Raw genomic sequence first — 23,754 nt, forward strand, 5'->3', positions numbered from 1 at the left:
TCTGACATAGTACAGATGTTTTAGACATCAAGAGAGGAATATACAGTCTAACACAATAAGTAGAATAAAACCCTACGACCAAAGACAACTGTTCTATGATAAGACTCTGCAAGATTTGAAACATAAAACACTTTTGAAGAAACAATTTTCAGATGAGGGTGTCAGGCTACTAGTTAATTTTTGTATTTTTAATTAATTCGATATACATGTACTTTTCAATCTGTGTTACTGGTCATTTGTTTGTATTGACCTTCGACACGTTTTTATCACTACTTTCTATGCAATTTTGAAAGCATTTTTTATCATCAGGTGTAACTCCAGTGTTTTTTATTCGTTTTGCGAGGTCTTTGTATTTTTTAAATGCGTTTAAGGCATCGAGGAATTTATTATAAAGGTCTTCTCCTCCACTCAAAAGTATTTCCATTAGTTTCCTGTTCTTTTCCTTATCTGATGTCAGAATTTGAATCTCAGCACTTTCATCATCTGTCAACACTTTAATAAACTTTAGGTGATCTACTATACATTCAAACGAACGAACTTCGTAGACTGAATCAGGCCACTGTGATAAAGCTACAAGAATACATTATTAATCTTTTATTATTTTAATTTTAGTTTCTTGTGTACAATTTGGAAATTAGTATGGCGTTCATTATCACTGAACTAGTATATATTTGTTAAGGGGCCAGCCGAAGGACGCCTTCGGGTGCGGGAATTTCTCGCTTCATTGAAGACCTATTAGTGACCTTCTGCTGTTGTGTTTTTCTATGGTCGGGTTGTTGTCTCTTTGGAACATTCCCCATTTCCATTCTCAGTTTTGTCTTAATCATTTATCACAATCATAATATCACATAAAAAACAGGTTTCACGTCAGCAGAAAAATCACTGTTTATATCATCGAATCGAATAACGGAAAGACAAAAAACATACATAGCTAACCGAGTTATTGAATTTTAAAAATAACAAGAAGGAACACAAAAATGACTGAACGTAAAATATAATTTTCATGTTGCTATTTATCCTTTTATGTATGTACTTTCAATTTGTATTTCTATTCTTAAAGTGTTCAGAATACACTGTCAAACATGTCTGGACCAGACAGTATACAATATATAGGCAAGAGACTTGACCACTTACATGTATGTTAAATGTGGGTGTGTTTATTTGTCTAATGTATGCCTTTGTTGAATATGAGTACACACATTACTATTTTTTATTGTGAGATGTTATATTTTCTAGATTCGTTCAAGATTTAGAAGGAAATGAGTGACAGTTAGATATTGTTTTGTTCGCTAGATTATGCCGTCACCATTATTTAAATGTTGATGCATTAAACTCGAAAAACAGTGCAATATATTTTATCAAAAATCAAGCATGTAAATTTTACAGAAATTTCTTCGGTAACGTGTATAACCAAAAAGGCTTTAAATAGATAGAGTGTAATATCATATTGATGATAACTTTAATACATTTTGGGTGATAAAACTGTTTTGCAATAACATTACTATCAACATGATCAATAAAACTACATTGGACAGGAGGGCATACTTCACGGGGAAAAGTAAGCGAGTACCCATCTGGAGCACCTTGCCTTCATCCTGGTTCTGTTGAGGCTTGTGTTATTTTGTTGTTTGTCTTTGATCATGTTTTAGTGTTTGACATGGCTTAGTCTGTATTTTAAACAACTTACAAGTTTGAATGTCCGTTTGGGAACTTTCGTATCAATTTTAGGAAGGCAGATTGTGCATGTTTCAAGCAAGATAACTTGTTTTTTTGTTACGTGTGTCACTTTCTAAAAGAGGGACGAAAGATACCAGAGGGACAGTCAAACTCATAAATGGAAAATCAACTGACAACGGCATGGCTGATAATGACAAGCAATAGTACACACGACACAAAATAGAAAACTAAAGAATAAGAATAACTGGTGATTGCATGACATCTAGTTTTCATCTGACTTTATTTGTACACCTACCGTATGATGGTAAACATATGGCCAAAACAATCACCACTGCTACGGCAAAGTAAATACAGTTTAATTTGTTAGTTCTACCTGTAAACAGAAATGTATGTTTAAGTTAAACAGTACACGATATAAAAATAACAAAATATGATATGATTTTCAATGAGACAACTCTCTACCATAAACCAAATGACGTAGAGGTTAACAATTATACATGTTATAGGCCAACATAGGTCTTTAATAATGAGCAAAACCAATACCACAGCGAAAGATGATGGAAATCATCGAATTGAAAAATTGTAAAATAATCAAACGAGAAAATCATTTGAACCATATAATAAACGAAGCTTGAATATGATTTGCACATATTTATGTCTTGTAAAATATATTTTTCCCTACCGACCAACTGAAAACTCTATACACTAGTAACTAATTTGTAACAGACTTCTTCGTTTCCTAGCTCATTCATCTTGATGGTTTGGGCAAACTTGGGGATTATATCTCACTGTTGGTGGAAGGGTTATATAATGATAGTAACACATTTATCCTCTTAGGACGGGTAAAGATTTCACTGACATATAGTTGAACTTTTCATTTTTGAATTAAATACTTGCATGAGAAATGTAGTGTTTCCAGATAAAACTAAATTATTTCAGACACACGTATTTCTCTTCTATAAAATTAAAAGATTTCATCATGGATTCCTTTCTCAATTTTAATCAATACCCTTATATTTTTTTATATTATGCTTTATGTGTACAATGTTCAGTTAACACAGTTAGATGATTTTGCTAAATCTAAGCTATACCTTACCCAAGCAAATACAAAACATATTCAGCAAAACTTAAATAAAACAACAGTACACTGCTGATCGTACACTTATTTTTTTAAAAGTGTTCGCTGGAAGATTATTCTTGTCTTCTGATGGAAATGATATGTGTGTTTCCTTCATTGAACGCACAGGATGAGTGGAGCATGTATAGCATTAGCTGCTTACACTGACAATCCCGGTTGTCGAGTTCATGAAATTGTTCCAGCTGTTGTTGGTTCATTGATTGTATTCTCTGGGTTTTTTTTTCTTTTTACGCCATGGCGTTGTCAGCTTTTTTCAATTTATGTGTTTGAATGTCCCTTCGATATATGTTGCTCTCATTTAGCAGTAATCAGTTTTTAAGATTTAAATTAGGAGAAATATGATAGTTATTTCCTGGTTTTTCGTTTAATTTGAATTAATGTGGTATCTTTGTTTTATTTTTTTGGAGGCTAACATATGATACTTTCTTCACAAATGCAAACATACCTTCGATATAATCATTTCTTACGTCTTTAAATCTATGTTCAAATAGCGAGGAGAAGTTTATATGTTGTGACCTGTATAGGATATTAAAAAATATATCAACAAGACAATTACGAATTCAACAGGATACACAAATGAATGACCATTTAAAAAGTATAAATAGCTTCCAATCATACAGGCAATAATGAACAGAACGTTTTATTAAGATGCAGATAGATGAGTCTTCCCATATAGACTTGTACTAGTGATAATCTGTTTAATCTGACAATAAAACCGTTGCATTCTTAAGAGCCAACACAGTAAAAAATTACGGGAAATCTGATGGTTTCTTAACTTAACAACCATAAATTCTAAGAGTCTAGTTTGATATTTCTACATTATATCTTGACACGTAATGAACTCGGAAGCCTTAATAGATAAATACTGGTAGTTAGTTAAGAGTGATGCATATTACGCATGTCAGCAACAGTGAGGTATTAATGATAAGTAGAAACATATTTCATGTATTGAGCTATTACATCAACATGTTTATAATATAATAATATATTCAGAGAAAAGTCCGACAACTAACTTTGTGTCAGTAGTTTAAGGCTCCCGAAATGTCACAAACAGGCTTTTGATCCTTGTGTCTTAACCATTAAACTCTTTAAACATTTTATTTTGTGTTTCGAATTAAGGTGAATCAGATCGAAGTTTATGCGACATATTTCCTTGTTTTGCCATCACAGTACGTACAGCAATACGTTATTTACCGTATGAATTAGCAGACACATTACATAATGGGTAACTTTTCATAGATCCGCACAACTGATCATAACGTTAATAGTGTTAAAAAAATATTTCAAGTTGTAAAAATAATATCACATTTTGAAATTTGCCAACAGAACTGAGCACTTCATGTCTTGCTTATAAAAACTACCTGCAAACAAAACGATTTCCAGATATTTCTATTTTCAAACTTTATGTTTATGCTCTAAACTATTTTAGCTAATTGTTAAGCATTGCTGTCATTTATGTGTGCAACAGTAGTATCTAACATGTAAGAACTCGACACTCTTACCAGAGTTACAAATTTCATATTCTCACAAGATGCACGTTTCGTCTACATACATGTTAGACTCATCAGTTACGCTCGAATCATAGAAAAGTAAAAATGCCAAACAAAGAAAAAGTTGAACAGCATTGAGAACCAAAGGTTCCTAAAAATTACAGCTTAGTTAATCTATTTCTGAGGTAGAAAAACAGAAGTGTTGTTCGAGAGGTCATTGATCGATTGAGAAAAATAAATCCAGATTGATTTCTTAAACTAAAGTCACCAACTATAAGAGGAAAACAACGGAAAAGAAAAACAAACGCAAAAATGCGAACTATTTGATTACACCTGCAAATTCTGACATGGTACAAGAAAAACTTGTGGATTGAACCTTGTATTATGTCTAGCCTTACCTCCAGCTTATAAGGTAATCATACAACGGGCAACAGTAGTATACCGCTGTTCGAAATTCATAAATCGATCGAGAAAAAAACACATCTGGGTTACAACTTAAACTGAGGAAATACATCAAATATAAGGGGAAAACTAGGAAACAACAAAAATACAATAGATATAGGAAGATGTGGTGTGAGTGCCAATGAGACAACTCTCCATCCAAATAACAATTTAAAAATTAAACCATTATAGGTTAAAGTACGGCCTTCAACACGGAGCCTTGGCTCACACCGAACAACAAGCTATAAAGGGCCCCAAAATTACTAGTGTAAAACCATTCAAACGGGAAAACCAACGGTCTAATCTATATAAACAAAACGAGAAACGAGAAACACGTATATATTACATAAACAAACGACAACTACTGTACATCAGATTACTTACTTGTAACACACACAGAAACGAACTATGATATAACAATGACCATGTTCCTGACTATGTATATGACATTTTTAAGAAAAAATGGTAGGTTAAACCTGGTTTTGTGGCTAGGGCTAGCCAAACCTCCCGCTAAAAAATAACGGTAATAGTTATCAAAAGTACCAGAATTATAATTTAGCACGCCAGACGCGCGTTTCGTCTACATAAGACTCATCAGTGACTCTCATATCAAAATATTATTAAAGCCAAAAAATGACAACACTATATAACAGGAAAATAGTACAAACAATCACACGAACAAGTACAGGAAACGCATTGATAAATAATATAATATTACAGTGCATTGCATTACATCCTTTAAACAGCAGAATGACAACATACAATGTACATCTTTCATAACTTTCTTTCAATAAAACAGAAGTCGTACTGAAGTCGATAGGGTTGTTAAGAAAACTGAAAGAGTTTCAAAGTGGCAAATTACTTACGGTCTGACGATAATTTCTTGACATGATTTATTCCGAACAGCAGTACCAATAACATGATTAAAGGGACACGGGTTATCTGTAATGACACAAGTAACATCAGTTGATTGTTTTAAGTTTTTTTAATAATTGACATGCACATTCATATATACCATACGATAGTGAAATCAACTAAGATTAAGCAACAATTTCGTTAATAGAAAGTTAAGATGTTATATTAAAATGTTGATAGGATTACATGGGTGTCGGTAATGAATGTAAATATATTATTTTCCACAAGACAAATATCAGTAAAAAATATTCTCTTTGTTTTCGGCTATAGTTTATCATTGGCATAAGGGTTTTTGTTTTTCATGAATTATAATACCCAACTGTTCCATAATATAGCTAGATGCAGACTAACAAGTGCATACACAGTAATCAACTAAAATGTAAAGGAAAATTATCAACATCGGTTTGTTCTTGAGTTTAACCAAAATATTCAGTTTTTTTATTTTTATTTTTCAAAAAAAGGAAATCAATACAGATACATCAGTAGCATTAGCATTAAGTATAATGTACAAAGTCAGGAATATGACAGTTATTTGCCATTCATTTCAATCGTTTCAGCTTTTGATTTTCAACTTGATAAGGGACTTTGCGTATTTAATTTTCCTTGAGTTCTGTAGTTTTGTTATTTAATTTTTACATCATTATTCTATAAGGGTATACATTATTGGTGTTAAGTAAAATGTTTGCTCACATTTACCTTCATTGTCACAAATGAGTTTGTAACATGAACAGTCTTCCTCTGAGGGAATACAATAGCAGATGTGTTTTGGCGTGGTTATAAATGTGTACCCTTGTGAAGAATCACATCCACATGTTGTATCATTTATCATACTTCCTTCACGGTGGACGATTTGACCCTCTTCATTACAAAAAGACGTTTGATACACACACTTATTGTTGCCATCTGTTGAAAATGGGAAAGGCTGATATCTTTTAGAGCTGCATCCTGCTTTGTTGAAATACGGTTCAAATATAAGTTTGCTGCCTATAGTTGATATAAAAGAAATGAGAAGAGGAATATGTTGTAATATAGCGCGGTTAATTATTGTAGCAAAATCTTACTTACTGGTAGATAAAATCATCATAGATAAAATTGAGAATGGAAATGGGGAATGTGTCAAAGAGACAACAACCCGACCAAATAAAAAACAATAGCAGAAGGTCACCAACAGGTCTTCAATGTAGCGAGCAATTCCCGCACCCGGAGGCGTCCTTCAGCTGGCCCCTAAACAAATATATACTAGTTCAGTGATAATGAACGCCATACTAATTTCCAAATTGTACACAAGAAACTAATATAAAAATAATGCAAGACTAACAAAGGCCAGAGGCTCCTGACTTGGGACAGGCGCAAAAATGCGGCGGGGTTAAACATGTTTGTGAGATCTCAATCCTCCCCCTATACCTCTAACCAATGTAGAAAAATTAACGCATAACAATACGCACATTAAAATTCAGTTCAAGAGAAGTCCGAGTCTGATGGCAGAAGATGTAACCAAAGAAAATAAACAAAATGACAAAAATACATAAATAACAACAGACTACTAGCAGTTAACTGACATGCCAGCTCCAGACTTCAATTAAACTGACTGAAAGATTATGATTTCATCATATGAACATCAGGCACAATCCTTCCCGTTCCGTTAGGGGTTTAGTATCATACCATCATAACATATATGAGAAGAACATAACCCGTGTCGTGCCAACAACTGTTTTTAGAATAAATGTCTTTAGTTCCGACGCAAAGACCTTATCAGTGACTCAATGTTAACGCCAAAATATGCAATCTTTAATGACTTGACAACAGTATCGTAATTATATCCCTTCTTGATCAGTCTATTTGAAGGTTTTGTAAGTTTCTGATGTGAATACTGACACCTTTGTGCTTTATAAAGAATATTTCCCATACAAAATTGGATGTGAAATACCTGAACGTATAAAAAGTCTGCATGTTGAGCTATATTTACGAATGATGTCTTTATACCGATGATAAAATTTAGTAAAAGTTTTGACTAGTTTGTGATATCGAAAACCCTGGTGTAATAATTTTTCAGTAATACATAAATTTCTCTCGTTGAAATCTAAAACATTGTTACAAACACGAGCGAATCGTACAAGTTGAGATATATAAACTCCGTAAGATACTAAGATTGTAATTGTGTAAACTATGTTTATGTTGTATATACTTTTAAAAAACAACAATATCACAAATCAGGTGATAAATTTAAGCATCGAACGCAGAAGTCAAATGAACACAACTGTCAACGAAAAGGGGAAAAACTTTAAATTTGTAATAGTGTTAATATCTATGTAATTCTATGTAAATGCATTGGCCAATACAATATTATTTTCAAATCGTTTTAGCACCCTGCAAAAAAACAATAAGTCGGACAGGGATACCCCAGACTCCGGCTTACCAGCCAAGTAAATATCTTCTACACTATAACTTTCCTCCTCTATCTATAGGAGTATTGAATGAGTACAGACTTTTGATTTAAATAAACATTTACTGTCTTCTTACCGATGCCACATGTGGAGCAGGGTCTGATTATCTTTCCGGAGCACCCATTCTTGAAGGGATTTGTGTTGCTAATCTTAAGTTTTCTATATTGTGGTTTGTCTTTTCTTTTTTAGCCATGGCAATGTCTGTTTTTTCGATTCATGAGATTGACTATTCCTGTGGTATCGTTTGCCCTATTTTGTTGACTGCTGCGGTTTGAAAGGGTTGATGCATTATATCTATAAATACCTAGCCTCGCGACATTTGCATGTGCCTGTCCAAACTAAAGGAAATTATCAGAGGTAACTATAAAATGACTACTAATGTGGAATGTGTTTGATATTGTCCCATTTTTTATATATTGGTAATATTGCTGGAAAAAATTGTAAAAAAAATATGAAAGATACAGTATTACTTTCCCCCTCCGTATGACTAAATTTATTGGCTTGGTTACTTAAAATCGAAACAGGAAGCAATTGATCAAGGCAGAATTTTGTTTCATTGAAAAGTCCGTCACGATAGGGGGAATATATCAAATATTTCATTTTACAGTATTACCTGTGCTACTATAATCCAGTCCATCACATGTCTCTCGATACGAATTCTCTGGAGAACGCAACAAACACACATAGCTTTGACCGCAATAAAACTTTCTTGCTCTGAGACGCCAATGTCCTGGCGCTGGACATTTTAACTCATATACAAACGTAACAGCAATAACCTTGAAAATATTAAAAGTTCGGTGAATCGGTCAACGAATGGTAAGATAGAGGCAACAGATACTACAAAGAGTATAACAATAGTCTTAGCGATATTCAGATGTGTACAACAACAGTCCTTACAAATGCTGGTCGGATTGGAAAATATCTTTCAGCTAGTCTCTTGCCTTGCAGTTTTATATATTTTGCAAATAGTTATAGTTGTGTCTGAGCCGTAGTCCGCATATATTTTTGTGTGGTCCTCTTATATCATTTACAACCACATTACATCAAATCTCCTTATTTTCAAATTAAGTCTTCAGTTGATCAATTTTGAGTATCAATCTGCACAATCCAGTTCTACAAGGTCAAAACTCCGGTGAGGTGTGAACAAAAGTGTACGTATTCCACATAATAAAAATGTACTTATTTGATAAAACACTGAAATGTACTTACTTGAAGAAACCAAAGTAGTACTGCTGATTTCATCATACAAAGATAAAGGAATCACTTCAATCTGAAAAAAAAATAAACAAAAAGCTATTGTGTGTTATATGCATATTGGCACATTTTTGTTTTATAATTCAGTATTCATTCATGTTTAGCTTTTCTTTTTTTACAATGTGTCCTCATTATTTTATAATTCTGATGAAGCTTAATCATCTCATGTTATTTTCGACGATAATATTTTTAACGAGATTGGAATCATTAAAAAAAAATCAAACAAGCAGAAAATATTCAGTTATCAAATTTGACTTAAGTTTATTTTTTTGTTTAAAACATAACAAATTTGTAACAACCTAAAAAATGAATAGAACAGAAATCATAAGTCCTCTATCAATTTTTTTTTTTTAAAACTTTTTTTAACTAAGTGAGCGATCCTTCTGGATGATTATATGAAAATAATTCGCTTACATGTGTATGATATCAACATTTGTGTCATCATTGAAGATTCGTCCATCTGAACATGAATCAAATATCAGTTAATGGTTACAGAATCAGGCCAACCATTAGATGTTACTACAATTGTTTTTTTTTTATATATATATATGATCGTCCTATGATCTCTTGAACAGCGGTAAACTAAGAAAACGCTCTACAAAGTCCGGAAGAGCCAGTTGTTATCAATTCGTTTGATGTATTTGGGCTTATGATTTTGCCATCTGATTAGGGACTTTCCGTTTAAAATTTTACCCATAGTTTAGTTTTTTGTGCTTTTCGTCATACTACTGTTGCATTTATTTATGTAGGTAAAGGATATAAGCCGATAACTGTCCATTTCGTTAAAATATTGGACAGGTTTGAGGCAGCAGACCGAATACCTGTTTAATATTTTACAAAATGGACTGTTAGAGGCTTATATCTTACTTTACACATTGTTTCACGTTTAAACCATACCGAGTGCACCGCAGTTTTTTTTTTTAATTTCAAATATAAAATTAATATGCACAAATGAAGGGATAACAACTTGCAATCATTTTGAATTCTGTTGTTGTTCATCTGAATTTTCGACTGACTGTTATTGTTTACCAAAACTGTACCAACTCAATATACTCCCCTTTCTCTGTTTTTTTTCCTTGCAGTTTGTGTATTGATGTCCCTTGTGGTTTTTTTAATGTTACAGAAACATAATTTTTTATCTCGCAATTCTATTGCAAAAACAAGAGTGCAAACGCTGAAATGACTCGCCTTCTTTATCATTGATATTATGTTGAAAGTCCTAAATTAAAAACTTTAGTACAACTGTCTCATAAATTTAACAGTAACCAACAAAACTAAACATTGACCAATGAACCATGAAAATGAGGTCATATCACGCAGGCATGTACAGCTAACAATTCTTCCATACAACAAATTAGTTGACCTATTGCTTATAGCTTAAGAAAAACCGACAAAAACCGAAATTTTAACACTGAGCAATGAACCGTGAAAACGAGGTCAAGGTCAAATAAAACCTGAGCGACTTACATATAGATCATAAAATATTTCCATACACCAAATATAGTTGACCTATGGCATATAGTATTAAATAAAAAAATTAATTTGACCACTAACATGAAAATGAGGTCAAGGTCAGATGACATCTGCCCGCTAGACATGTACACCTAACAATGATTCCATACAACACATATACTAGATAACCACGTCATACATTTTTACTCTTTGAGTATGTTTGTTTTGTTCATAGATCGTTGACAATGTAATGGAATTTCATTCGACTGTCATACAAGTGAGAGGTTAAGCTAGCTATAAAACCAGGTTCAATCCACCATTTTCTACATTAGAAAATGCCTGTACCAAGTCAGGAATATGACAGTTGTTATCCATTCGTTTGATGTGTTTTGACTTTTGATTTTGCTTTTTTGATTTTTGATTTTCCTTTTTGAATTTTCCTCGGAGTTCGGTATTTTTGTGTTTTTACTTTTTGCATAAAGTATAAGAAAAACAGACCAAAACACAAAAACTTAACTATAACCACTGAATCATGAAAATGAGGTCAAGGTCAGATGACACCTGTCAGTTTGACATGGACACCTTACGGTCCTTCCATAGACCAAATATACTAGCCCTACTGCTTATAGTATCTGAGATATGGACGTGACCACCAAAACTTAACCTTGTTCAATGATCCATGAAATTAGGTCGAGGTCAAGTGAAAACTGTCTGACGGGCATGAGGACCTTTCAAGGTACGCACATACCTATATAGTTATTATACTACTTATAATAATTCAACATTACAAGAAATATTTTTCAAGTGGTCACTCAACCATAAAAAAGAGGTCAAGGACATTGGACATGTTACTGACGGAAAGTTCGTATCATGAGGCATCTATATACAAAGTATGAAGCATTCAGGTCTTCAACTTTTTAAAATATATACAAATTTTAAGAAGTAAGCTAACGCCACCGCCGCCGCCGGATCACTATCCCTATGTCGTGCTTTCTGCAACAAAAGTTGCTGGCTCGACAAAAACCATCTTTCTTATTTTCTTTTAACATAAAACATATCACTACGAACAAAATGCGACTCGGACACACGGCTGTAATTTTTTCACAGATAACATTCGGTAATGGCCTCCATTATTCTACTTCCTATATTCATTGTCGTTTATCAGCGAAGTGTTGTATTATATTCATAATCAAGCAATACTATCAGACTTGAAAAAATTTGCACTTTGTACACAGGGTGAAGTTTATGTTGTGTATGGCCCTTGTATTGCGGCATAATCTGTATAATGTTAGGGGCACCTCGAGCTCAGATAACCCCTAGTTTTTGGTGGGGTTCGTGTTGTTTATTCTTTAGTATTCTATATTGTTGCATGTGTACTATTGTTTGTCTGTTTGTCTTTTCATTTTTAGCCATGGCGTTTTCAGTTTATTTTAGAGTTATGAGTTTGACTGTCCCTTTGGTATTTGTCGTCCCTCTTTTAGAAATAAGAGAAACAACAGAGGTCAATTTTGATATCAAAAGACGGACGAGGATAACTCTTTTGAAAAACGAAATGCATAAAAGCAACACAAACAATACTTAAAACGAGCATTATCAACCGATTGATCATTGCTAAAGGAAAAATCCCAAAACATGAGAAAAATGGCTGTGATGTTATTATTGGCAGTGTTACACAATTTGAAAGTGATTTCTTTTTCAAGAAACCGTTTTAATGAGTGACAAAAATTATTGTATTGGAAGGTGACTTTAATCAAATGTTTTTTGAAATTGTCATTTGGTTTTTTTTGGTTGTACTTTTTTTAAACATGTCGAAAACAATTGGCGGAATTGATAGTTTTTTTTTCCAAGTGATTCGACTATCATTTACCTGTTATGCTATCTTAAGCTTCAGCTGTCCAATATTTATAAGAAAGAGCAGTTATTCTCTTCAAAATATTGGACGGTTTAAGGTAACATAATGGTTTCTTACAGCGAAATGATAGTCCAATCACTGACAAAAAGAACGGGTACATCAATATAATTACGTCACAACAATGTTTAAATAGCAGTTAAAATGATTTGTGGTTTATATATTATGAAAACCTATCAAATAACAAATATCGACATTACTTGATATCAATACAAAACCTTGTACCTTGAATTAGAGGTTTGTTAACTCATATATTGACTGATTGTCTTCCCTTATATCTATCAATACTATGTAAATGGTAATATCAAGCATCAAACACTAACAATATACTCGTCTAGCCTTGTGGTCAATTTAATATACACAAAAAGGTAAAATCACAAAAATAATGATCTTCGTGGAAAATTCAAAAAGGAAAGTCCCTAATCGAAATTGCATATGACAAAAAATATCAAACGACAACTGTCATATTCCTGACTTGATACAGGCATTTTAGAATTGTTGTTACAAAATAAACAATTATAAATCAGACCATAATTATAACCATAATGTCAGATCTTCAGTTTTGTTGGTCTAAAAGGCTGGATATTATCGCACATGTCTGTTTAAGTGAATATATACTGAGTGCCAATAAAAACGCAACACTTTTGTTTTTTTCAAAAAAAAAATTTTATTTTTATTTCATTTATATTAAAACTTTGTATAGTTGTATAAAAATGACTTTTAAGACAATTTTCGACAACTTTACGGTTGAGTGATTTTTTTGGAACAAATGCGAAGTAAGGAATTTTGAACTGCCATAAACCGAGTTCACAGCTTTTGAACATACGCACCATTTTTACGATTTTGTCATTTGAACCTGAGGTAATGTCATGAATTTTCCCGCCCTTATTGTGAAGAACCTGCAATTAACATCTAGGAAAATGTCAGCACTTTCTGACAACCAGCGAAATGCAGTTTTTGGCATGATTCAATGAAGCCTTTCACTGCATACAATTACGAAAAGACTGAAGTTGTAGCATCTACAATAACTCAAATCATCCACAAATTCAACCAAAATGGATCATTTAATGATAAGCCACATCCTTGGGTACAAAACGCAAGAAATGCTCAGCAAGACCGATACATTTGGTCTTTCACATATTCAAAATCGACTCTGATGGCTGTCCAAAGGTCACGAGAGTTCAATGGTGATCGTGGGAGAACTTTTGGAGCAATTTCAGTAAGCTCCATTTGCGCATAAATTGTCGAAGAGCACCACAGTCTTTCCTTAGTGACATCTAAAGGGCCGTTTGGCGTAAACATCGAATTCTTTAAACCAAAAAGGATTCATTTTGTAACAAAAACCGTCGGTGGTGGTTACATAGACATTTGACACCTGCCTTGGCCAAAAGTCATGCTTTTCCCCGGATTTTGACCGATCGAGAACATTTTTGCATCAATTTTGAGATTGTTTAGACGATGAAAACCACCACCAATATCATAAAGTCAGCTTGAGTTTGCTTTGAGAGACAAGTGGAATAACATTCATCGGGATCACATTAAACGTCTGGGGTGATCAATTCCATGGCGCTGTCGAGATTGCGCTACACCACGGAGTTGTAACATATTTTGTTACCACTGTGAGTTGATGATTCGACATTGCATGTTTCGTTTACCTATTGCGCACGAAAGATGACAAGGACACATTTTTGTTTGATATTGATCTATTATTAAAATTGTTAATCTTCAAGAACAATTTATTTTGAAAGATTATCATTTCTGATACAATTTTATTTTTGAAAAACCAAGCGTTGCGTTTTCATTGGCACTCAGTATAATAAATTAATGTTCTATCAGTATAATTTCACAAACTGTGTTATACACTACTGAACACGAAAAATACACATTAGTATATATTAAATAACCTTTGTAGGGAAACCTATCTTTAGAAAATAAACATACATTTAAAATGTGTCAGATTACATTCAATATTATTGAGGGTATTGTACACTTTGTTGAGCAGCGATTCTCCATTATAAAAATATGTGAATGATTGCCTGAATTCAAGGACATCAACCTTAATGGCAATAATGGTTGCATGTTTGTTCATTGACATAAATGATAATTTAAGAATGCACTTTTATTTTGCAGTCATCCATTTTTATTGTATTTTAATTTAAATAGGAAAGACAGTGTCACTGCATTATTATTATGCAATTGTTTAATTGTTTGTTTTTGATATTACTATAATCATTTAATCTCATTGTGTTTTGGCAAATGAATAGTGTATTGTACTTTCATCAAATGTAAATTATATAAAGTTATCTCTACCTACATTATATTCGACTATGCTACTTGTTTAATCAGTAGATCTTTTATTCCTTAATATCTTCAGCCAACATTAAATATACTTATGTTCCAAGCATGCAGAAATCTTTTCGTCGGTGTGTTTTGTCAACATTTTTCATGTGTATGTAGACCGGTTCATGTCAGGTAAATAAACAAATATTGAGTGAATTATCGTCCCTTGTCTTTCAAGTCCATTTGGAATATAACTATTTTATCAAGTAACCAGCACAAAATTATAGATGTCCTTTTATAACAATAAAAAGTTTAGTTTTCCAGTTATTTTTGATTTTCATGATAAATATCCACCCCCTTTATTTGGACTTTTGCTTTGAAAATAGAGCATTGAAGCTAAATTTTAAATGTCCAGTATTTAGAGATTATTAATTGTCGCTTTTTAAGATTATCAAATATATTCCCAACCCAAATTGAAAATGTCAACTCATCGAAAATATTAAGCTTCCACATTTGCAATTTTGTGCCGCATCAAACCGATTAAAGGGTCAACGTAAATTCGAAATTAAAGCATATCAACAAAACAAAAAAACCCAGAGAAGTTGTGTTTAATAAGCATAATAAGGCAAATGCAGTTCGTGCATTTGGGGAAGAAAATCCGAGACTTTAGATTGATTCAACATTTTATTTTACTTCTAGATTAGCAGAAAATGTATACATGTACACAATATGAGGTGAAGTATGGATATAGTAAGACAAATTTTCACCAAAAAAAAACAACAAATAAAAGAGCATGAAAAAGTTGAATATGTTATAGAAACAACATACCGACCAAATAGCAGAAATCGACATAAGGCCACCTACATGTAATGGGTCTATGATACAGCTAGAAAATCCTGTACATGGGAAGCGGAATTTAGCTTGTCATTATACAATAATGTAAAATAGTTCAAGGAAATAAACGCCACACTTAAATCTGAAACATACTCTGAAAAGGGATTTTCCGTTTTTCTTAATTTTCCTCGGAGTTTAGTGTTTTTGTTATTTTAATTTATACATAGAATTTTAACAGCTAGAGATGTGTGATATCTTTTGTAAGCCGTAAAAGACACTAACGCATGACAAAATAATAATTTGACATAATTCATACGAGAAATAAACTGCATGAATGATTAATTAAATTACAAACGAAAAATAAATAAGCCATCAACAACCAAGTATAACATTTGAAAAAAAAGCTCCTGACGTATTGACACAATTACACACTAATGTGGTTTGGTTACACATGAATATGTATTACCCTCTCATCACCTGGATCAGTTGTGCAACAACACACCTTTATCTATTTTGTAATCTTTGTTGAGTCGCACTTGTATCAAAGTATATCAAAGGAAGAACTTCCCGTTATCTTATCAGCTTGAAATGAAAATCCATAGTTTTTTGTTTCAGTATATTCCTGTTTGTAATTCAATAAACACCTATGTCTGTTACATTTGAATAAGTAACGTATTGTCGACATATATTTATATTTATAGGTATATTGGTTCTGGTTTTCAGTTACTTTCAACTGTATTTATAAAAAGCAAGGCGTAGTCCGCCACAATCTGTATGTATGTGACCTTCCAAATTCAGGAGTCTGTAATTCTTTGATTCTCGTTTGTTATGATATGCTATTTTGATATGAGGGTCACTGATGAGTCTCATGAAGACGAAACGCGCGTCTGACGTACTAAATTATAATCATTGTACCTTTGATAACTTTTTTGTTTGTTACTGCGTTACATATTTTTTTGTCGATTATTGTCTTTGTACATATTTTGTATTAACTGCCATTTGTCATTTCTGCGCTTTTTATAGCTGATTATGTGGTATGGGCTTTACTAATATTTGAAGGCCGTAAGGTGGCCTATGGTTGGCGTTTTTACGTAGTTTTCCTTCTGGTAAAGAGTTGACTCATTGGCAATCCTACCATGTCTTCTTTCCGTTTTATATTTAGTCCAATGTCTTTGAACCTTCTAAACGACAAAACAAAAAAGCACCTTGTGAAATTCTTCAATTTTACTTTCAGATACATTGATGATGCATATATTATCACTTAATATAAAAATGGACATCATCACGAATTGGTTGATTCATACGAAGTGTCTAAACTTACTAGAGAAATTTTTACCACGTCGTAAATTTGTGGTCTATTAAGTACCGAACATGACCTTTTCCCGAATATGACTGTTTTGCTGAATGTGAATACACATTGCTATAAGCCGTGTCACAGTGTTTGTGTATCTGACATTCATGTATTAAGATGTGATGCTGTATTTATAATTCTGGTCGGATATTGTTATATGTTTTATCATTTGTAGTGATAATTCTATTTAGGGATGTCAACAAGTACTCGAGTATCGCTCGGTAGTACCGAGTATTGATAACCACAATGATACTCGACTAATCGGTTTCCTGATAGAAAGTTGTTGCTTTCTTACAATCAATTATTGAGAGCACCTCCCGGGAAATAGCAAAGATCGTGCGCTACGTCACTAATTGGTAATGAATATGTATATATCTGTCACGTGGTCGATGCTCATGCAAACAATCAACAATAATAATGGCTTCTACACGAGATCTTATAAAAAATTATCTGACTGCTGAAGATATTCCAGGGGCTAAACTTGACATAAATAAATTAGAAGATTATAGCAATATGCAGCTTAAACGATGGTTAGAATGCAGAGGTATTAAATCATCAGGAAACCGAACTGAACTACTTAAAAGGTGAGTGACCTCAATAACAACGCCTATTTCTTTTGTCATTTGACAAACCACTTTACCTGAGCCAATGACAGTTTATGATTGATTCACCGGGTGACAAACGTTTTTGTGTATCAAATTTCATTGGAGGACTAATAATATTGACAAGAAGTTATTTACGCCCATTATAATTTTATTTACAAATGTTTTTTTCCCCGAATGAAGTGAGCTATTTTAAGCCGAGCTATCAATAGAATATTTGTTTTCTATCTTTGACATGTTTGATATAAATAAAACGGTTCAAATTGTAAATTATTTGTTTTCAGATGCAATGATGTAATCAATTCCGGCAGGGTAGATCAAATTGATATCAACATTGATCAAGGGAAGTGGTACGATATAAAACTTGGAAAGGTCAAACCAGAAAGTGTAAAAAAAAATCAACCTGCTATCCCACCAGTATTAGGATGGAAAACTTTTCCGTCTAGACCCATACCGGTCAATTTTAATTATGGGCACATATACCATTATTTACTGGAGAGCGTTGTCCTTTTAGGAGAAGACGGGAAGCAGGAGGATACGGACTTGTCACACATGACTTCCAAGCCTCTCACAAAAGGAGAACAATATGTCAAAAGTGGAAGTGTGACAAATATAATGGACAATTCAAAGGGTTCAGACTTATATTTTATAAAGGGGAAAGTTGATGCATCTATGAGAAAAGAGCACAGAATTGTGCACATAACATTGTCATCAATTAGTGGAGCTGTTTTAGATGCAAGTTGTACCTGTCCAGCATCTTGCCTAGGACGATGCAACCATGTAGCAGCACTGCTGTTAATGTTGAATAAGCACTGTAAAGAATCAGGCTATGATGCAACTGCGTGTACAAGTAAGCCATGTGAATGGAACCAGGGGAAAAAATCAAACAAGAATCCTTCAAAAATAACAGAAGCAGCATATTCATACTATAAATCTAGACCAACAAAGCTGAGCACTTTTGATCCTAGGCCACAGAACCAAAGAAACATTAGCAAAGAGACAAAAAATTCTTTTATAATAGAAATGCAATATAATTCTCTAAGAACTAGCAAGCCCTCTATGTGGGGAACCTTGCTCTCCTCTCAATATGAAGATTATAGTTTAGAAGAAGAACGAGTAGATCAGCTTGAAAGTTTATTTTGGATCATGTTTGATAATCTACGTGATGAAGGTAAACAGTACCCTACAGCTGCCTACATGATACAAAATACTGAACAACAATCAGAATCTGATACTTGGAAATCCAATAGATGGTTCCGGATCACTGCCTCAACATCAAAACAAGCAAGCAATCTTGGAAATATCTTAAACACTGAAACCCAGTATTGCGATTCTACCAAACGCAAACTATTCAACTTTATTTCATATAACATCTGGGCTTTACATACATTTTCTACACCAGACACTGTATATGGTATTGAAAGTGAAGAGCAAGCCAGAGCTGATTATTTAAAATATATGGCAGGAAAAATACAAGATTTCAGAGTCATAAAAACAGGCTTCTGGATAAATAAACTATGGCCAGAAATAGGATGTTCACCTGATGGTCTTGTTTTTGATCCAGAAGAAAATATGAAATATGGTTTACTTGAATTAAAATGTCCAAAACTATTTCGCAAAGTGGCACCTTCTGATTTATTTATGGCTCTGAAAGATAAAAAAATATTGAATAGCGAGTTATATTCAGCGTGTTTCTCTCGCCCAACCTCTGAGAATGCTTCTTTGGAACTTAAAACTCACCATGCATACTATTATCAAATTCAACTCCAGCTTGCAGTTACAGGACTTGAATGGTGTGACTTTGTGTTATGGTCATCTCTTGGTAAGCCAAATGTAGAGAGAATAAGACGAGACCAGCAGCTTATAACTAGTATGATAGGAAATATAACAACCCTTTGGCGACGAGTTATTGCCCCTGAGCTGTTTGAAATGAGGGTTCCTAGGAAACTGTTTCCTATTATTTTAAAAGACATTAATACACCAGTAATACTTCAAGTCAATAAATAGATTATTTATGTTATATTATATATTTTATATGGATACACTCATGCACATGTAAAAAGTGTTCAATGTATTTTTATCATTTAACTAAAGGTTCTTGAAAGTTAACTAGGCTACTTGCAACAAATACTAATTGATTGGCAATTGGAGACAATGACAAAGGTATATTTCCACTCAATAACTTAATTTTTTTCACACGTTCTATGACACGTTCAACATGTTTACGAGCTTTGGCTATTCGTCTTGTAGTTAACTCTTCTTGAGCAGTAAACTTTGTTCTTTTTCCTAGAAATGGTGGTATATTCAAGAAGGCTTGGCGTTTGAGAAGCAGCTCCTTTATTGTAAATCCCCTATCTGCAAGAACCAAATCACCTGGGTTGATATAGTCTAAAAAACCACTTTGCTCAATAATTGCTCGGTCACTTATTGAGCCCTCAAATAAGTCTGAGACATAAACAATTGATCCGTTAGGTGCTATACCAATCAAACATTTATAGGTATGATGGTTCTTGTACGAGGAATATAAATTGCCTTGTCTCTTGAAATCTCTTGGCATTTGTACAAAGAATTCAGTGCAATCTATTGTGCAACGTATATTTTTAAAAGTTTTAAATACTTTTGGTAATCCAACTTTAAAATGCTGTCGTTCTGGAAACATGTCATGTCTCAACTCATTAAAATGACAATACAGTAGCTGAATCCATGTTGTAAAAACTATGCTAACTGTAGAAGATGCAATTCCGAAAAAGTGTGAAATAGTATCGATGCTGTAACCCCTTCTTATTCTTACTAAAGTCAGAAATAACTCATCTTTCGGTTCAAGTTTTCTGTTTCCTTTCCTTGAACTTTCTTTTGCATCATTTTTCCCATCCCAGTATGTTAAATTGTAAACACTAGTGCCAAGAAAGTTAAATAGAATGCAAAACTGAGCATATGTTAATCCTGTGAATAATTTCGTTTTCACATCATTGTCTTTAATTGCCTTTAATGATAGGGTGGTGTCATTTTGTTCATTTGGCTGATCATTCTGTCTACTTTCACAATTTCGCATTTGGTTTTTTAAAATCATGTTTTCAATTTTGGCGTTTAAAACTTCTTTTTCGTATATTGTTTGCACTTCTTTGTCATTTGTCTGTACATCAACAGTTTGTGACGATGCATCTGTAGCAGGGCAAAGTACTAGCAATGATGTTTCCTGAAATATAATATTCTACATTTGTATATATAATTAATTTACAAAATTGTACATGTATATGAAAAAAAATATTTCCTACTATTTTATATGCTTTATTTAATAACTGATTTTCCTGTAATAATTGTTGTTAACTGGAATTGAAACAATAATATAAGGAGAAGCACTAATTTGCACATGTAGATATTAACATGTAATATATTACAATGTATGTAACTAATTTAAAACAAAATTCTAGCCACAAGTGTGTGCAGAGGAGAGATTTTACCATTTCTAAGATTACGTGCACTATTGTAATAAACATTTTAAATAAATCAAACTTAATTCATGAATTATTTTGAGTTTTTAAGGGATTGTGTTTCAATGATTTTTTTCTGTCAACTGGCTCAATAAAACATCTAAATACTTACATGTACATGTGTTGTCTCAGGAAAGTTATTTAAATCATTGGACAGGTCAAGTAAACCTTCAGCAGCAGATTTAATATCCTTCTTTGAAATTTTTATTGGCTTTCTCCTTGGTGTAGGCGCTTTCCTTTTGCGTTCAAACCTTTCAACCTGTGTAGAATATAAAGATCTAGAGTGTAAATATATTTTTGGTTTAAATTCAATTTAAACAATAAACAGGAAAAGAATCATTCACTGTTATGAATAAGCTAAATTTGCAGTGAATAGCTTAATCTGAATTAATTTTGAGTGAATCTTATAATTTCAAAAGCTTTCCATATAAAAAGAACATGTATGTTGAAGAAAAGGGGGATGTAAAACTAACCTGTTCATCTGTGTGTAAAAGTGCTGGGATTGGATCAGGATTTTCAGCCGTAGGACCACTTTCTCCTACAAAATGCTTGCTGCATATATATGTGGAACGTTTGATTTTATCCACGTTGAAATCATTACCGGGTCGACCACAAGCTTTGATCCATTTTAGACAGGTTTCCCTACGAGTCGTCGGTTTAGGGAAAGGGATAAAAAACACATATTTCATTTCTTCTCGATGTCTGTACCTAGTATCACTATTACATGTTCCATAGCAACAATGTTTATTTCCTTCAGATTTTGATTGCTGCGGTAATTCATCCATTTAATTAGTCGGAAAGAAGAAAAATATATCAATGAAATTTGCCTCATGCAAAGCGTTGTTTACAATGGCTTGCATGACATCCGGGAACTTTACCTGTGATGTCATTCTAAAAATAGCTTTGTAATCTATTATTAGTTCAACCGATCTTTGCTATTATAAATTAATCAATTTAAAAAAAATAAGAATACGATTCGAATGTTTGCATTCAACTGTAATTAAAAATCTCTCCAAACAGAGGTACAAGTACAACCCAGGACTAATGCACTTTACAAATGATGCATCGATACAGTGTCTTCAATATACAGACTTGTCAGTATAAGTACCGATTATCAGGTTATCTGCATGTTGATATCGTAAAATATCAGCTGCGAGACATGATATGAAGCTTTTTGTCGAGTGAGCGTAGCGAACGAGATCAAAAAGCCTTCATATAATGCCAAGCAGCTGATATTTTACAATATCAATATGCAGATAATCTGATTATCGATTTATCGGGCTATATTTGCGTGTTTCGGAAGTGTTTGCTTTGTTTCGCCAGTTTCGCCAGCACACAAAAGATGACTTGATAAGTTCAGGTCAAAGTTATTAACGTCGGTTCAAACATTATGACATCGCTGATAAGTCCGGGTCAAAGTTATTAAGGCCGGGTCAACGTATTTGACGTTACAAAGACATGATACGGAATAATATTAAGAGCTGAACAGAGTGATATAGACAGAGGGACGACCGATAATTTGTGATGTAGCTCTTTTTCGTCTTTTCAAACTAGTAAGATTTGCACCTTTACATAAGGAAAAGATGAAATTCCTTCTTGTTCCTTTTACCAATAGAGGAATTGATGCAATCAACATTTGCAACGTTCTATATCACAAGGAAATCTGAAATTCCTGTTTATTTTCAAAATGATTCTATTATTGTATCCTACAGATACACTTGCAAAACCATTGCACCCAACGTATTTTACTATAAACAAGCATTGCAGGACATTGACTTGGAACAATACATACAAAACCTTCTGAAATATGACTGTTCCCACTTGCCTTATAATAACAGGCATTTGGTCATGTAATGACTGGAGATCTAAACATAATTCAGAATGAGAATCTTCAAAAAGGTGATTAATTATGGTTCTAAGCTTAAAAACCCTAACACATCAATTGGAACCATAACTTCAAATTACTTTTGGATTCCATTGAGGACTACATATACGCCCAAGTATGGGCTAAATGAGAAGTTGAACTGAACACTTTGTAAGAATAGATCAAAACTATTAGGTCTTTGATAAAACGTCGCATTCATAATTTGAAATGTGAATGATCGATCGAAGTCTGTGTTTAGGGACAAAGAGGTCGTGAAATGTATATAATTTCTTTATGATAAGTATGTTGTTGTTCTTGCGGACAAAGCTTCAAATAATAGTGTCGTTGTATGTAAATCGTATTACTACGAATGTCTTGTCAAGGAATTAAAAATAAATGAGCACTCAGGTAACACAAGCATACAAACATGACAAAGACATATCATTTGACAAGGATGACATTTTAGCAAATCATTAGTCCTTCATGGCTTCAATGAACAATACATTGAACTACAAATCGAAGGACTATCCTTGTTTGTATTGGATACCTAAGCTTCAAAATTCTGTACAAGAACCGGATCATTGCCGGGTCATCTTCATGTTCCACTACAGA

The 23,754-nt window shown here is 33.1% G+C and overlaps 2 protein-coding genes across 2 annotated transcripts; both read right to left on the reverse strand.

The window, feature by feature from the left end:
- Positions 1 to 232: 232 nt before the first annotated feature.
- LOC134699924 (uncharacterized) lies at positions 233 to 15,178 on the reverse strand. Its single transcript, XM_063561319.1, has 8 exons — positions 15,035 to 15,178; positions 9,315 to 9,375; positions 8,719 to 8,881; positions 6,358 to 6,645; positions 5,613 to 5,688; positions 3,261 to 3,331; positions 1,973 to 2,050; positions 233 to 570 (listed from the first exon to the last, which is right to left on the reverse strand). Exons 2-8 carry the CDS (start codon positions 9,348 to 9,350, stop codon positions 233 to 235), a joined length of 1,050 nt encoding a protein of 349 aa, XP_063417389.1. The 5' UTR covers positions 9,351 to 9,375; positions 15,035 to 15,178.
- A 4,689-nt stretch (positions 15,179 to 19,867) lies between these two features.
- On the reverse strand, positions 19,868 to 22,207 carry LOC134699926 (uncharacterized). Its single transcript, XM_063561320.1, has 3 exons — positions 21,752 to 22,207; positions 21,391 to 21,537; positions 19,868 to 20,983 (listed from the first exon to the last, which is right to left on the reverse strand). Exons 1-3 carry the CDS (start codon positions 22,061 to 22,063, stop codon positions 19,868 to 19,870), a joined length of 1,575 nt encoding a protein of 524 aa, XP_063417390.1. The 5' UTR covers positions 22,064 to 22,207.
- Between the last annotated feature and the right edge of the window lie 1,547 nt (positions 22,208 to 23,754).

Source organism: Mytilus trossulus, unplaced genomic scaffold, assembly GCF_036588685.1.
Source record: "Mytilus trossulus isolate FHL-02 unplaced genomic scaffold, PNRI_Mtr1.1.1.hap1 h1tg000103l__unscaffolded, whole genome shotgun sequence".
Taxonomy (NCBI): domain Eukaryota; kingdom Metazoa; phylum Mollusca; class Bivalvia; order Mytilida; family Mytilidae; genus Mytilus; species Mytilus trossulus.

Excerpts from the sequence above, each read along its gene's own strand:
- LOC134699924 (XM_063561319.1), bottom strand. The coding sequence starts at position 9,350 with ATGATGAAATCAGCAGTACTACTTTGGTTTCTTCAA. Across the intron at positions 3,332-5,612 it reads CAAGAAATTATCGTCAGACC|GTCACAACATATAAACTTCT; the intron begins GTAAGTAATTTG and ends TATCCTATACAG. Across the intron at positions 571-1,972 it reads CATATGTTTACCATCATACG|CTTTATCACAGTGGCCTGAT; the intron begins GTAGGTGTACAA and ends GTATTCTTGTAG.
- LOC134699926 (XM_063561320.1), bottom strand. The coding sequence starts at position 22,063 with ATGGATGAATTACCGCAGCAATCAAAATCTGAAGGAAATAAACATTGT. Across the intron at positions 21,538-21,751 it reads TTTTACACACAGATGAACAG|GTTGAAAGGTTTGAACGCAA; the intron begins GTTAGTTTTACA and ends TATTCTACACAG. Across the intron at positions 20,984-21,390 it reads CTGAGACAACACATGTACAT|GAAACATCATTGCTAGTACT; the intron begins GTAAGTATTTAG and ends ATTATATTTCAG.